Genomic DNA, 15,250 nt, shown 5'->3' on the forward strand with positions numbered 1-15,250 from the left:
CTCTTGCGTTTGTTGGTGGTGGTGTCTTGTGTTGAGTTGTCTCAACATACATGACATTTCCTTTAATTTAACATGTAACTTCCAGAGGTTTTTTTTTTCCTGAGGGCAGAGAGCAGGTTTATTTTCTTCTCTGTACTGATTTCTTTTTAACTTAGCTCTCCAAGATTCCCAGAGGTGTACCCTTGGCAAAGAGTCCAAAAAAGACATTTATCATATGTCAATAAATGGAGAAACATCCTCATTCCTTCACAGTCCATGTTTCTTATCCATAAAACAGCAGCATCCAGCAAAGCTACAGTGCAAGTATGGACATGCAACATAGAGAGATTGTGGTTTGGGCTTTGTTTGTTTGGTCTCTTGCTCTTTTTTTTTTTTTTTTTTTTCCTGGAAGGAAATCCCTATTGATAGGGGAAAATACAGGGAGTGATAAAGCTCCATGGTTACTGGTTACTGATCTTTTCTATTCTTTGGAAATGAAATATAGCCCTGCATTGCTATGCTTTTCAGTTGTCATCTGGCAAGTGGTGATTTAATTTCTCTTCACTTGTATTAAATTTAGGGCTTTTTTTCCCCCTTACTCAGCTATTGTTATTGTCAGCTTCTTATGAAAGCAGTGAATTAAAGAATCTCATCTCCATTTCATATCTGTCTCTGAATCCAGAAATGTTTTTATAGCACAACCAGCAGCTTGAAAGTGCAACTTGTTGAGATAAAGTATCCTCTTTCTGCTCTTAGATGAGCTTTAGCATATAACAGTGCATTTCTCTAATTTAAATTGGAGTATTATGTTTTCCACATACCAATACACAAAAAAACCCAGCATGCTGACTTTATATATAGGCTTTGTACCATACCCTGGACTAATGACAAGTAAAGCTCAAAAGGTTCAGAGCTTCTCTTTCTTTGGATGTTATCCCTGCTATTTTGAACACTAAATAAGACATTTTTGCTTTTTCTAATTCTGGTGAGAATTTACAACAACGTTTGCTCTGTAACTCTAGGAGTCGATCACATAAGTCTGTGACTGGATGGCATATCTGATCCATTTACAAGTATGGGAGGGATTTCTTTTCAAAATTAATTCATTCTTGAAAACAGAGTGTCTTAGGCCATGGACTTGCATTCGTTTGGGAATGAATAAGGTAATTCTTCGGTATTTATTCATCTACCTATTCTGCAACCTAACCACACAGCAAGTATTGATCTGATTCCACTGGAGAACCCCCTGATGTGTGTCCTGGCAGATCTCCAGCAGGTGACTGTATGGCTTTTTCTCTCTGTTTCTAGCCATTGGTTGTAACCAGAAGGAAAAATGAAGGAATAGATTATCAGAATTTAAGGACAACATTCTCTATGAGGGAACACACCTCAAGACATCAGGAAGCTTCACAAAATCATTTCTGTTTACCAGATTCAGTATGAAGAAAAGCAGTGAAAAAAACCTGATGAGGAAAAGACATAGTATTTTGGCAAGAACAGAAACTATTATTTCCAATTTCTCATGTACTTTTTGTTTGCTATATCATGGGAAGTCTGGCAAAAAAAAAAAAAGGAAATACTGATGACCTCACAAAGCTACAAAACGTCAAAAATATTATTCTGTGAATATTTCAGAAAAATTCATATTTTGTTATGATTTTGAATAAGCCCAGTTTAAAGTTCTGAAGTATTTCATTGGAGAGAATTTCTTTCCTCTGCTGAGCTCTAGTTTTGCAGCAGTACAAGCATTAATATTAATTTTTTCCCTGTTGTATCTAATTTAAATGGAAAAAATACAAAGCTGTAAACATTTCTCTGTGTATTGCAGGCAGTTTCAGAAGAATTACATCAGGGATGAATTCTCTTGCTTTACTTGCTCTCATACACATACACAAAACACCCTTTAATTTAAACATTTCCCTACAGGATCAATATATTTTCTGAAATTCTCCAGTTTCTCAGCCATGTGACTGAGACTAAGTCTGATAATGGGAGGCACAGGAATAAAAGTTTGAAGCTGCTCTGGATCAAGGTGAAAAAAGAGGCCACTGCTTTGTACAGAATGAGGCTTTTATAATTCAGTCTGGTAACTCCAGAGCACTCATTGGCACACAGCAGACAGAAGCACTATTACCACCAGTGCTTGCAGATTAATACTTCCAGTCATCAACTGAAACTCAAAACAGCCACTGCTCTCCAAAGCAACCATTAATCACCTGCGAAGAGATCTTCTATGCTAAAAGAAATTTAGCAGGCCCTTTTTTTCTTTTTTTTTTTTTTTTTTCCCCTTCAACATTTAAATTTCAAGGGTGTTAGTCTGGAATATACTGTACTATCCTAGAGTAAGCTCCAAATCAGTCCAATGTACTGGTTTGTGACATGGTGCTCTGATGTTTGCCTCACCAAGGAAATTTATTTTTATGCTGCTATCTGGGTGAGATCAGGCTGATTGTGCAGCAGGGCTGATTTCATTTTGCAGCAAAGGTGAGTGGTCGTGCCACCTGCCTGAGCAACCCACTGTTTGGCCACCACTGACCCCTCCCAGGATGCACAGAGCCGGGCAATGTGGCTTCCTTGCTAGGACGTTCCTGCCTTGGCTCAGCCCACCCGCACCCACCTGCTGGCTGAAGCACTCTGCTAGTTCTTAATACGCAAAAAGTGATCAATGAGGCAAAAGAAAAAGCTTGGCCTCTGTGTCTGTGAAAGCTGGAGTGAGAAACATTGGTTTTTTTCCCTGTTGACTCAAAACCAGCAATACAACGTCACCAAATCAGCTACTCAAGGTTTGTAGAAAACCTCAGAATGTCTGTGGAAATACTTAACTTACAAGTAAAATATCGTATTATGAAAACAAATGAGAAAAAATAGTAAATGTGTAAGAGAAATTGTTTTCTTTCAAAAAAAAATCAGGAAAAAAAGCGTAATTAAAAAAGGCTGCCTGCTTATCATTGAACACACAAGGCTTTAAGTGGTTCATCACTTATTCATAAGCACTTCATTTTATTGTGAAGTTCAAACAGCAGCACCGCTGGCAAAGGTCGATGGGATGCTGACACTTGCTTTTCAGTGCCCACTGCCTCTGGTAAGACCACTCAGGAGCAATGTAAGCGGAGCACCAATAGCTGAGTTTTCTGTGAGGTTATCGTCTTAGTCTTATTCCTTCAACACCAGACCCAAGTGTGGATCCCTGAGTGCCTTCCTCCTCAAAAATCATGATGAGGCACAAAACCCTGGTTTGAAAGGGGGACCCCAGTCCTCCTCACCACAGCCAGTTGTCACTGGTTAGTACTTACAGTTTACCCGAGTGCATAGTCAGCCCAGGATTATTATTTTGTTTTAAAATTCTTCAGCTCCTGTTCCTTTGAGATTCAGAAACTGGAGGCTGCCTGTGTGCAGGCTGTCATGTACCTGGTGAGATTGTAGCTCCTTTCTGGGGACCAGACTCACTTCATGTAACAACTGGCTTACTGAAAAGGCCAAGATGGGCTAATTCCCAGTATTCCCCTTTGATGTCGTGAAGGGCAGTAGAGAATAATTTCCCCAAACTCTGGAAAGTGGGTTTTTCTAATGCTTTATAAGCCATACGGCACCAATGAGAGAAAGAGGCACAGGAACTATGAAAAACTGTGAAAGTTGAATCCTTGTAGTTAAATTTCACCATCGTTTTTGTTTCTCTCCCAAGCTCTGAAGAATCCAATGACACAAAGCAAAAAAACAGTGCCTAGCTCCAGAAAGTCTCTAAGTTTTCCAAACCACACATATCTTTATTGAGTGAAACCTGGAGTAACTGGAAATTAAATTACCAAACCTACCTGGCTTAGTCTGAGAGATCGCTTTTTCATGTTTAACACGTTCGTGCTCTGCAAATAAGAAGAACCCCTACATTAGAAGGCTTTTTAATATTTAAAAGATTTAAAAAATAAAATATTCTCATTATGATTTAAAAGATGACTTTGGATTACACATTCACACTAGACTTGTGAAGAATTTTTTGATAAATATATTCTTTGAGTAAAGGTATTTAATTAATTTCTTCTTTAAAAATAAAAATAATGTCAAAGAAGGTTTTTTATTTTTTAATGTGGCTTAAGAAAACACAAAATTCCTTTCTGTAATTTTTAGAAATATCACAAGTTTCTAAAATTGTGAAATGCCTCTACCACTAATTTTGATTGCTATCACCTCTCTTCTCTATAGAAAATTTCTCCTTGATGTTTACTGTAGAAATCATGAAAGTATTTTATTAAAACAGAGGTGGGTTTGTCTCACATAGGATGGCAAATAAATGTTCAGTATATTGCATAAAGAACAAATAGTTTTCCATATTCCTCTGTTAGCCTGGATCCCACAGATATCTTGTGAAGCAGTACCGATAATTAATATTATACTGTATTAAAATATAAGCTGTATACAATTTTGTGCTACTTAAAAACAGTGTGATATCCAAAGCCCAACATTATGAGACAGAAAAAAGAAAGTTATGGCATTTCAGAGGATTGTTAAAAATATTTGTCCTTCTGATTTATAGCAGTTATGTCTAAATTGTGTAACAAGTGAGGGCTGCAGCATACTAAGAGATCAGTCTCTCTATGGCCTGGATCAGAGCCCTAGCCAGAGAATTGCACAGACCCTTCCTTGGTCTTTGCCCAGTCTGAAGCTGCCACGGAGGCAGAGGGCACAGGCGGGTCTTATCTCAGCCCGAACTGGAAAATGGTTTCCATGCAAACTGGGACCTGCGAAACATGCCTAGTCCTGCATTACAGAGAGAGTCATGGAAAACCAGTTTCATAAGTCAAAATTTCCTGTGAGCTTGTGTTGATGAATCCCATCTTAAGCTGCTAAAGCTTTGACAACTTAAAGAAATACCTGGCTCCTAAATGCTGAAGGAACAAAATTCTTCGTCAGCTTGATACTTACTGTGTTCATGAGGTTTCTCTGAGGTAGCTAGAAGTAAACAAAAAAATTCATTTTGAGATCTTTGTGGCTGTAATGCAGGTTTTAATGCATATATTCATTACATTTGTAGACATGTAAAATAAATGTTCAGTGAAATCTATACTAAAGTGTGCAACAGTTAACATTGTCTTACTTATACCATCCACCCCTGACACCTAACTGGGACGCTTAGGTAAGGAACTGAGGCACCCTAAGCTCCTCATTTAGCTGACGTTTGATACAAATACCCCTGGAAGGCTCGGCTCCTCCTCAGCGGGCTGAGTTGCCCTCACTAAATGGTGACCATATACCAACTACCTTTCTAAGTGAGGGGCACAGTTCGGTGCCCACTAAGAGAGAAGGCAAGTTCAGACCGTAAAGTATCCAGTACTGGACAATGCCAGACAAATAATTTTAGGTCGAGGGAGGAAATGACACCTAGGGCAGCCTAAATGTAAGAGTCCCTGACAGTTGCACCTGCTCTAGTGAGCTCAGTGAATTTCAGATGGATTCAGTGTACTCCAAGGAGCAGAAAGACGTATTTGAAAATGAAATTAATGTAATGAGGGCACATCTAAACAAAAGGACTCAGCATTTCAGTGCCATAGCTCCTAAACTTTGTGCTGTGCTATTTTCCACTTTTTTTTCCCAGAAAAAATGGATGAGGTAAAACTGAAAACTGAGCTAATACTTTCCATGGAGGTTAAGGGAACATTTCTCAGGCAAAGCAAGAGCTCAGGGAGCTGTACCCAACGCCATTATTGGTTCTACAGCAGGAAGAGAAATGCTAAGACCCAGCCCACCAGCTGGATTTTTCTTCTTGACTTTTGCAAGGCAGCTGTTGTTTTTAAGAGAATAAAGGCTCTACCACCTGCGTGTAGCCGTCTGCTGTGTGTGGAAGAGCGTAGTCCCACAGGGGACTCTGCAGGCCCAGCAACGCAGGCGGTGATCCTGCTGCCGCGAGCTGCAGGGCTGTCATTCACCGAGCTCCCGAGCTCCCACCTGGGGCAAAAAGCAACTGCTGTGCAAGTGGGTTTTTGTTCTGCTTGTTTTCCCTGCAGTATAAAACCACTGCCATCTTATATCCAGCCTCTATTTAATCCAACTTGTTGCTCTGCATTTAAGGAGACAGCAACCGGAGATGGTGTGCCGAGTAAAGCAAAAATAATGGAACGTTTTTTGGGGTAATCAAGACTAAAAATACTAATTAAGTTTAGACACTTGCTCCTAAGTCAGGAATCAGAAATAAGAAACAGCAGAAAAACTGGGATTCTATGGAAAAGCCACATTTGTTGTCTTTATGTGTGTAAGAAAAACTTTTGCAAATTTAGGCTCAATTGTTTTGCCTAAATACCCCAAAACCCACGGAAAACAGTTCCCTAAACGCCATAAACTTAGGTAAATTCTCTTGTAATTGGATATCCATGAAATATGTCTGAAAATTGTAGAGGAAATTAATTTTGTATTCTGTCAAAAGACAGCAAGATATGCTCATCCAGCTATGAATTTCAATTTGCAAAAGGAAATTCATGGCAAATATTAAAAAAAAAAATCTGAACTTCAGGGGCTGGTGCAATGACTTACATAACTATCACAGAATATTGTGTCACACAACACTTTCAGTGACCACCACCAATGATCAGAGCTAGGCCACATATGTACAGTATTAATTTAAAGACTCTTTACTGACACTGTTTAATGAATCTTACAAACAAGCTTTTGTTATAGCATCTTTATCGCAGATTTGCAATTTGGTTTAGAACACTAAAATCAATACAAAACCATTACCCCTTAACTGTCTAGTGAAGCCAGTGCTGTTATTTCCCATTTTCTCCTGGTGAATACGAGTCACAGAGAATGTTTAAAGCAATAGGAACTCAGCCCATGTCCGGCCCCTCAAGTTTAGGAATGTATCACCTGTGTTGCTCTTGTCCAAATTTTCTGCAGAGGTATTAAGTAGCCAAACTCGTATAGTGTCAGTATCCAGCCAGAGCTTGAACTAGTAAGATTATTGCTATCAGAGCTTTGCCTAAAAGCCCAGTCTTCTTTTTTTCTGATCTAACACTCAGAGATATTTTTACAGCATATTTTGAGGAAATAATGGAGACCTTCTAAAGTTAAAACTTTTTACAGGATATGTTGGCTATTCTAAAGCATATCTATATTTTGTTGGGAAAAAAACAGTGACATTTTGAGATGGTCTTTAAGGTATAAAGATAAACATTTATGTTTTGCCAAATCTGTTAACTATGATTTTAGCCCATTTAATGTTATTCCTATCTTTCTTGTGTGTCACATTATTTAATCAGAAATGTAATTCAAATGATTCACACAGTAAGCAGAAAGCCAAAAAAAGATATCCCAGGACCCTTATTTTAATTTTTATCGTATCATAATTGTCTGTAACACAGATATCCTGATTTTTTGTCTACTTAGTGAAAATGGGAAGAAGATAAATGTCAATGACCTAGTCAGACTTTCCAGCATATTTAATGATGGTATGGCATTTAACCTAAAGGGTGAGAAATGAAAGGCTGTATTCTGCTGCTCTCACTCATTTCATGTAGTATCTTGCACGGAAAGTAGAGCAGCTCTATTCAAGTTTTGTATTTAACTAATATTTCTTTACACAGTGCCTAGAAAAGCTGTGAAATTCCATGCTGCAAAGTGTGCGGATGTTGAAAATTTTAACAATTTCAAGAAGTGACTGGGCAAATCAGAGAAAAATCTATCAAGTGCACTTAAATGTGAAGATATGGTTTCTGGCTTAGGAAGTTCCTTAGCTGAGATTGTGGGAGGTCACAAAACGATCTCTGGCTATTTTAGTCCTGTACTCTTCCCTAGGTGTTTGCTGGTATGGCCAATGGTGGAGAGAGGGTATTGGGTTAGGTGAACTCTTGGCCAGACTTCAAACAGCTCTCCTGATGTTATAACTAATAGGACTACCTGTTGGGTAAATAACTCCTTGTTGTTCACAGTGTTAGAAATTCAGTCTCAAGTACTTTACCTTCATTTGTTTAACCCTTAAATTATATTAGATGAGGAAAAGGGACAGATTTGGTTCTAATGAAAAAAGATGTATCTTTGATGAAATACTTGAAACTACATAAGATCTGAACTGGATCAATGAAATTAACTGGTTCTACCCTCAGCAAAAATGTTTTTGAAATTTCTTCTGTGTCATTGTAAATTAAACTTGGTAAGCAGGCTTGGTACTTAGTTGTCTTGCTGTTTTTCACATTCACTTCAAATTTTCTTTGACTTTTGCCTGCTATTCTGAATGCCAGAAGGGTATTAATTATGTACTGCATATTTTTGTAAATTAGCTTCTGATATGGGTTCAGAAAAGAAATCCTCTGGTTTATTGAACCATAAATTGGTGAGGCTAAAAGCAGAATGTGCTGCTTTGATCATAACATGTCTATTTTCCATCTGGCTAACAGTCATTTGTTCAGGCAGCAAATATATTTGTGAGCATGCACACCCTCTAAGAAAAGAATATGTTGTGCAGGAAATGAAAGCACCGCCAGAACTATTTATTGTAGTGAAGAATAACAAAACAATAATACATACTGTATCTGAAAAAATAATTTCTAATTGGATAATTAAATGTGTATTATAAATAAGAAAGTTATTTTCCATTAGGCTAAGTAAGAGCTTGGTTCATCTTGCATTAAAGAGACCACAAAGGCTCTTTAACAGGATTTGGATTGGGCATTAAAACAAACATACCAATGACGTTAATCTGTAACAACATTACAGGCCAAAAGAGGAATCAAGATGAACAGGAGTCTTTTAATGGAATTCTCAAGATTTGTGCCTTAACTTTCCAGTTGATATATCATGACGATGGATAAATCTTTGTTTTCCTTATTCAAGCTAACTAAGTCCATTTTCCTTGGAAATGAACTCTAGACAAATTAACAATTTGTCCCTTAGACAAACTAATGGACATTCTTCCTTCAAAATTCAGTGGGAATACTATAGTCTGCAAGAACTTGAGATGCCACATCATTCTGCCTAATCATCAATGTGCTTTTAATTTAAGGTTGAATAAAACAGTTTTGTTCTAGCCAGTGCAAGGTTTTTCAGACTGTGGAGCAACTGTGTTATCAAAAAATCAACCAGCATAAAACATTTTCCTTACATTGGGCCAGTTCAGAATGTCTCAGATGATAACAACTTTGGAAAAAAAGGGGATTATGAGGATTAACCACTCTGTTCAAGAGCAGGTCCCTCCCTTTTCGGATTTATTGTCTATACTCTTTGTCATTCAAAAGGAGAAGTCAAATGTTCCCACAAGTTTTCTAGATCAGCAGACTGATCCCTCATATCTGTCTGTGTCCTGCTCCAGTCCTGCTGGCTGGCTGAGCAGCTGGCAGACTGATCGTGCAGGTTTGTCTGAAAAAATGACTCCTCACAAAACAGATTATCTGCAGCGAACTTCCTATAAAGAGAATGGCTTGTGCTCACCCTGACCCTTGCTCTACGTTAGAAAATTGCCTTGATACTGTATGGCCAATAGTTACCCTATGGATGGGTCAAAGTAAAGAAAGCAAGAAGAGTGTGGTGGTGGCATTAATAGAGAATGTTGGTGTATGATTATATTAAAGTGCATGCAGTGCAAGCCTTGTCCTTACAGCATCTCTTAATTCCCTACAGCGTTCATTTTACATTTCTGGTTTACTTTGCACCTAGCATTTTCCAGGATATTTGTCCAGGTTTTTACACATTAATGAATTATTATCCCACATTAACATGACAGGTATGAAACACTAAGTGATTTATCTAAAGCTATCTGGAAATTTTGCAGGGAAACAGAGAACCTGAGATTCCAGCTCTCTTATTCATTAGCAGGGCGTGCTCGCCTGGGTCTGTGCAGCACCACAGACTTCCTCAGACCATGCTTTCAGCAGGACTCTTGGGACTAATGATGATTCTAGGGTAAATGGTTAAGGCAAACCCTCCTAAAATGCCATGGCTTGCCATTATAATTAATAATTAACCACTGATATGAGAGCGTGTAGGGTATTCTTTTGCAACAGGCTGATCATTCTGTTGCTGCTTTCCACCAAAAAAGCTGTGAGGCTGCTCTCACAGTTCTTTCTGCCATATTTCCATTACTAGAGCAGCCTGGTCCAAGATATCTGCCTTCATACAGTTAGCATGTTTGTGTCCTTGCTGTTTGGTTTGCCTTGTAGCTTGGGGCTGCATAGTGAAGAATGCGCTGGCTCTTGGTTTTGGGGAATTTTGCTGTTGTTGTCTAGAACAACTTTTTTTTTAAAACTTATTTTTAACTGGCAATTCAAAGTACTTTATATAACTGTGAAAAACAAAAAGTAGTTCAGAAAGAGGAGGGAAGGGAGAAACTTTAGCATGGGGTAAATATAGTAGAAGTAGCAAAGAAGTACAGACATTTTCAACATTTTAAAATGATTTTTAATGAGAGGAATTACTTCAACTTGAATCTGAGATGCATGCCTGTAGGGAGCATCAGTAATGATCCCAATCTTTCTCTGTTTCCCAGTTTGTCAGTTAAACAATAGAAATGCACTGGAAAATGTAAGTCTTGTTGAAACAGCAATCTTGTATGATAGCACTGAAAGCTAATGCCTTTAAAGTGCTATAAGTCTTAAAATCCCAGGAGGACAAATCTTCCATCGATGAGCTGGAAAAAATAAAATTTCAGTCAAATGTAGATGAGGTATGTGTGCTGCATTAATGCATTTCATCTTTTAGGCACCTGTGGCGAAAGACCTGAAGAGCTTCCTCTCAATATCATCCTCAGTTTCTGATGTTTTCATGTGTTCTTCCCTGAAATTGTGGGGTGGGAACATACAGATGAGGGAGAATATGCTTAACAAGCTTTCAATTTTAGTACTGTCAGTTTTACATTTGCATATAGCTAGGGCATAACATAGCCAAGCTCAGGCCATGCTTTATTGCAACACAAATTATTGACTCATAAAGGGTAACCGAGTGAAATCGGGCAGACTGAGGTATGTAGGATGTTAGAGTGATGACATTTTTTTCTGAATATTGATTATAGTTTATGCAAAAATAGTGATATTCACCATTCTATATAAACAATTGGAGCCAAAAGGAGCATCTTCTGCAGATGTTAATATTCTTTAATTCAGTTAATATTTGAATCTTCAGTCTATTTCTTAATGTCTGTTATTTGTGAATGGTGCCAAACTAATCCCCTGGGTCCAGATTCCATGCAAATACTTCAAACACGAATTTCTTTGTTGAGCTCCTTAACTATGACTGTATTTGTAAAAGTATCATTTTGGCTGAAAATATATTTACATACTTTATTAAATAAATGTAAAATAATTGTCATTAAGACAAGAGTAAGATGACCCCATGAAAATCTAGAAAAGAAGAATTTTGGAGGAGCTATCAGTTGATATTAGGAGAACAATAAAAAATAATTAACTTTTGAAAAGATGGACTTTTCCCAGTGTGCTACCCAAATTAATATGGTGATTAAAGCAGAGGACTAATGACTAGCTTCTAGAGGCGGAACATCCTGAGCCATCTTCGTTCCTCATGAAATGCTGCTGATCACTGTTTTTGCTTTAATTACAACTTTGTAAGAGCACGTTTCTGAAAATGATGTCTGCACAGACAAAAAAGAAAATGAACATTACAGCTAGAAGAACTGTTAATTCTGGAATTGCATCTGAATAGAATACCTCTGAGCATTCGTCTGCAGACATCTTTGCGCAGAGCAATAAAGTAATAGTTTATCCCATGGGGAAAATTTTAGCCAAATTAACCACGTGTTATATGGATATCCAGGTGTTTAAGCATATTATGCTGATTGACAGATGAGAGTGTTGCTGACATGATGGCAGTATACATGTATTATACCTAACTTATAGTAACGACACAGGCCACCAATTACACAGATCACTTTCTTCAGAAGTCACAGCTGTTTCATAATCATTAAAATACTAGTTTAACTGTCTCCATTTATTGGTAGCAGGGGCTGAATAAATTATCATTGTGCTTTAAGGCAAGTAAGAATGATTAACACAAGTTATAACTGTAATGGAAATGCTATGCCAGGTTTATCAATATGAATTGTTTTGCAGGTTTGTTGTTATATAAGACATACAAAAAAGTGTAGTCTCAATTTTACTTTGAATGGATTACAAAGGTGTAACCAGTGACAAGGTTTAGGTTAAATCCTGTTGAGAATAATATTGTGGGCATTTTTAAAAAAACATTGATGTAAGATAGCATCATTAGTTTTATGTGCCTTAACTATGAGTACGCTGCAAACGAGGTGCTAGGGAGTTAAACACGGAGTTTGCAGTTTAATGTTAAGAATTCTAGATTAAATATTTACATTAGCCCCTCCATCTAAGTACAATGAGAGTGGATATTCAATCAACTGTTAAGATCTGTAAGTGACTTGCTGTTTTTTCACACCTTTCTTCTCTTTCAATGTCGGATTCTTAAAAGAGAAAAATTAATTGTTTGTGAAAGGCTGTTAAAATAATTAACAGCAAACTATCCTGATGTTCATTGCAGTTTGTTTTCTATTTTTGTTACTAAATCTAGACTATGTTCCTTGTTATAGTTAAGTTAGAAATACAGATATCTCCAGAGGGCATTCTGACAGGTATAGAAGACAGATGAAACACTCTCTGCAGATGCTTATTTCTCTCCATTAACTCTAAAGTGAGACTAGGGTGAATAGCTTCAATCTAGATTACTACCTTTAGAAAACACCTAAATTTGTATGAGTTAAAGTTTCTTAATGATCAAATTCATCTGAAGATCTAAAAAAGTTCTTCAAATTTGTGAATTCAGTGAAAATTCTTGAGCCCACGGCACTCATCATTCCTCTGTCTAGTTTCTACTCATATTGAGTGGGTGTTTTGGAGGGTGTTTTCTGGTCATGTCTTATCCTGACTGTAATATGTGCAACATGGAAAGTACACGAGCCTCGTCCCTCAAGATCTGGCCATCACTTAACAGAATTTGTACAGATCATTAAGTCTCACATAATCCTGCAAAATGGACATCAATTATTTATACTGCTCAAGATAATTGAGACAAGGTAAACAGAGGTCAAGCAAGTGTCAGTTAACTGATGTAGACTTTTCAAACCATTTTCCATATTTCATGCAACTTATGCTTTCATCAATATTCCTTGAAAACGCCAGGGTTTTGTTGCTTCAGCATGGGAAGTCAAAGTTCACCAATGTATGGCCAGTCATCCATTAAATGAAAAATATCTTAGGCAGAAGTGTATTTACATTGAAGAATGCCTCGTCTGTCTCTTAAGACTCCCGTAAAGTGTTACTCAGTAAAACCGTGTTATTTAGTTCTCAACCTGATTCGGGAAGGCAATCTCTAACTACAGGCTTGAAGATCCTTTGGGCTCCATCTTGTGGCTAATTCAATGGCTGTTGCCTCTTGAGAGAGCTGCCTACTTTTCAACTAGTCAAAATAGCACTTGCTAGTTTAAGCAGCATAGTAGTATGTCACTGTTTTTATTATTTTCTCATATATAATACTGAATTTTTGACAGTATTTTAAGAAAATGTTATTGAAAGTATTTCTACTTTTCTACTTTGTTTTTTCTTTGTTTAGGAATAGAAATTCTGTTAGAGGGCTGTGTAATACACTTTACAGTTATAGAATTAGGTAGTCTACTTTCTCATCTTTTGCGGCATATTAGGAAACTACATAATGAAGGTGTAGTTCATGTTGCACCAGTGGCATTTGCAGCTGAGCAGAAATCCCTGCTGTGACCATCTGCTTTACGAATAAGAAGGCTGCCTTCCAGTTTTTCTGGTCAACTCCAAAGCTAAGCAGTTCTGAAATGCATTATTGCCCAGTTCTTTTTCAGTTTGGAAAGCATCTTGATTTTTATATATATTGAAACTGGACACTGCTGTGCCTTAGCCAGTTCAAACCACTCTCTGTGTGCAGAGCAGCAGTTTCCCAGTGATGGATAGGTACATTACCAGGACTAATTGAAAGAAATTGTCTTTACTGGATTGGCAAAAATATGTAGTTTGGAGCTGGAACGTACATGCCTTCCCCATATTTTACATTTGCTTGATATTAGCTGCACTCAGACTATATGCAGTTTTTTACACCATGATGTATTTATTGGAAAAAGGTCAAAACGTGATCCTGCATACTCTCCTGTCAATTTATTATTGATGAAACTTGTCAGATGAACGTGTTTTGGCTTTCTAAAAGCTATCAGATGAATTTAAGAGCAAGCTGAGAAGGCGATAACGCTGAAAATCAGAACGGGAGTCATGTTGTTGACAGGGAACTAGCTTCAGCATCTCACTAGCTTACAAGTACTCATAACAACTAACTGTAGGCAGTCTATACAGAAGACGGGACTCCCAGAAGACAACTACCCTGAATGAGATGCGCACTTTAACTTGCTCTCAGAAGCGAGACAGAGCTCTCTCGTTCTCTCTTGTTCATTAGCTGTATGGAGCCTGGAGAAACCAACTTCCTGGCAGCTTAGGTTCATGATTCACTTTAAATGACAAGACAGTTCTTAGATGATGTGTAGCCCACAGGGATTCTGTGATGGTTAAATCCTGTTTGGGTTCACTAGAATCAAAGAAGTAACAAATCTTCAGGCAAGCTTTCCTAAGACTAACCTAAAGAGAGAACTTACTAAGCTTGTTAAGGTTGCTTGCTTGACATCCCCATCTCGGTCCACGCCTTCTTTAGTCAGAAATCAATAACGTATGGGAGCTATGAACTGAAATAAGAAATTCTGTTTTATGCAGAACTAAGAAACCTTGAAATTGACTTTAATCTGGCTCCATTTCACATAAAGTATTTTTTGAACTCTCTAATTATGAAATATTTTTTGAAATTAAAAAATACCCTTTTGGTTTAATATATTACCATTTCTTTCCTTTAAAAAGGGCACTTAAAACTGAAAAAATGCTGAAATATTTTGATATTAAAGCTCTGGTTATTGTTTTCTGGAGGTGCCCTGAAGCTGATGGGCTTTATCTCACATCACCAATATCTGGGTCTATTGTAATTTACTTGAATTGCTTCTTGCAGTGCTTTGAATTATGAGCAAGAGTTAAAAATTTTTGTGTACTGGCAGCCAGATTTGCTCCTAGGGATTTTAAGAAGTGCCTTCCTCATGCAAAAGGTTGCTACCTCTTGCCCTTTAGGAACTGACAACTTGTTACACCTTTCTATGACAGCTCCTCTATCCCGCATATGTTGAAATAAGGCATAACATGACGCTGGAAGCTGAAGCTATTTTCTAGGACTTCAGTCACAAAGTCTTAGAGACATAACCTTTCAAACAGAAATGGTT

The 15,250-nt window shown here is 37.5% G+C and overlaps 1 protein-coding gene across 1 annotated transcript in view; it reads right to left on the reverse strand.

Moving 5' to 3' along the window:
• The window catches only part of TRDN (triadin), a gene marked incomplete at both ends in the record, with an annotated part of 211,439 nt that overhangs the window by 36,964 nt on the left and 159,225 nt on the right, over positions 1 to 15,250 (reverse strand). The window contains 2 exon segments of the mRNA XM_081998530.1: positions 3,792 to 3,839; positions 4,897 to 4,923. Of these exon segments, the coding sequence (XP_081854656.1) occupies positions 3,792 to 3,839; positions 4,897 to 4,923 (75 nt within the window).

Source organism: Phaethon aethereus, assembly GCF_964289735.1.
Source record: "Phaethon aethereus genome assembly, chromosome: 3".
Taxonomy (NCBI): Eukaryota; Metazoa; Chordata; class Aves; order Phaethontiformes; family Phaethontidae; genus Phaethon; species Phaethon aethereus.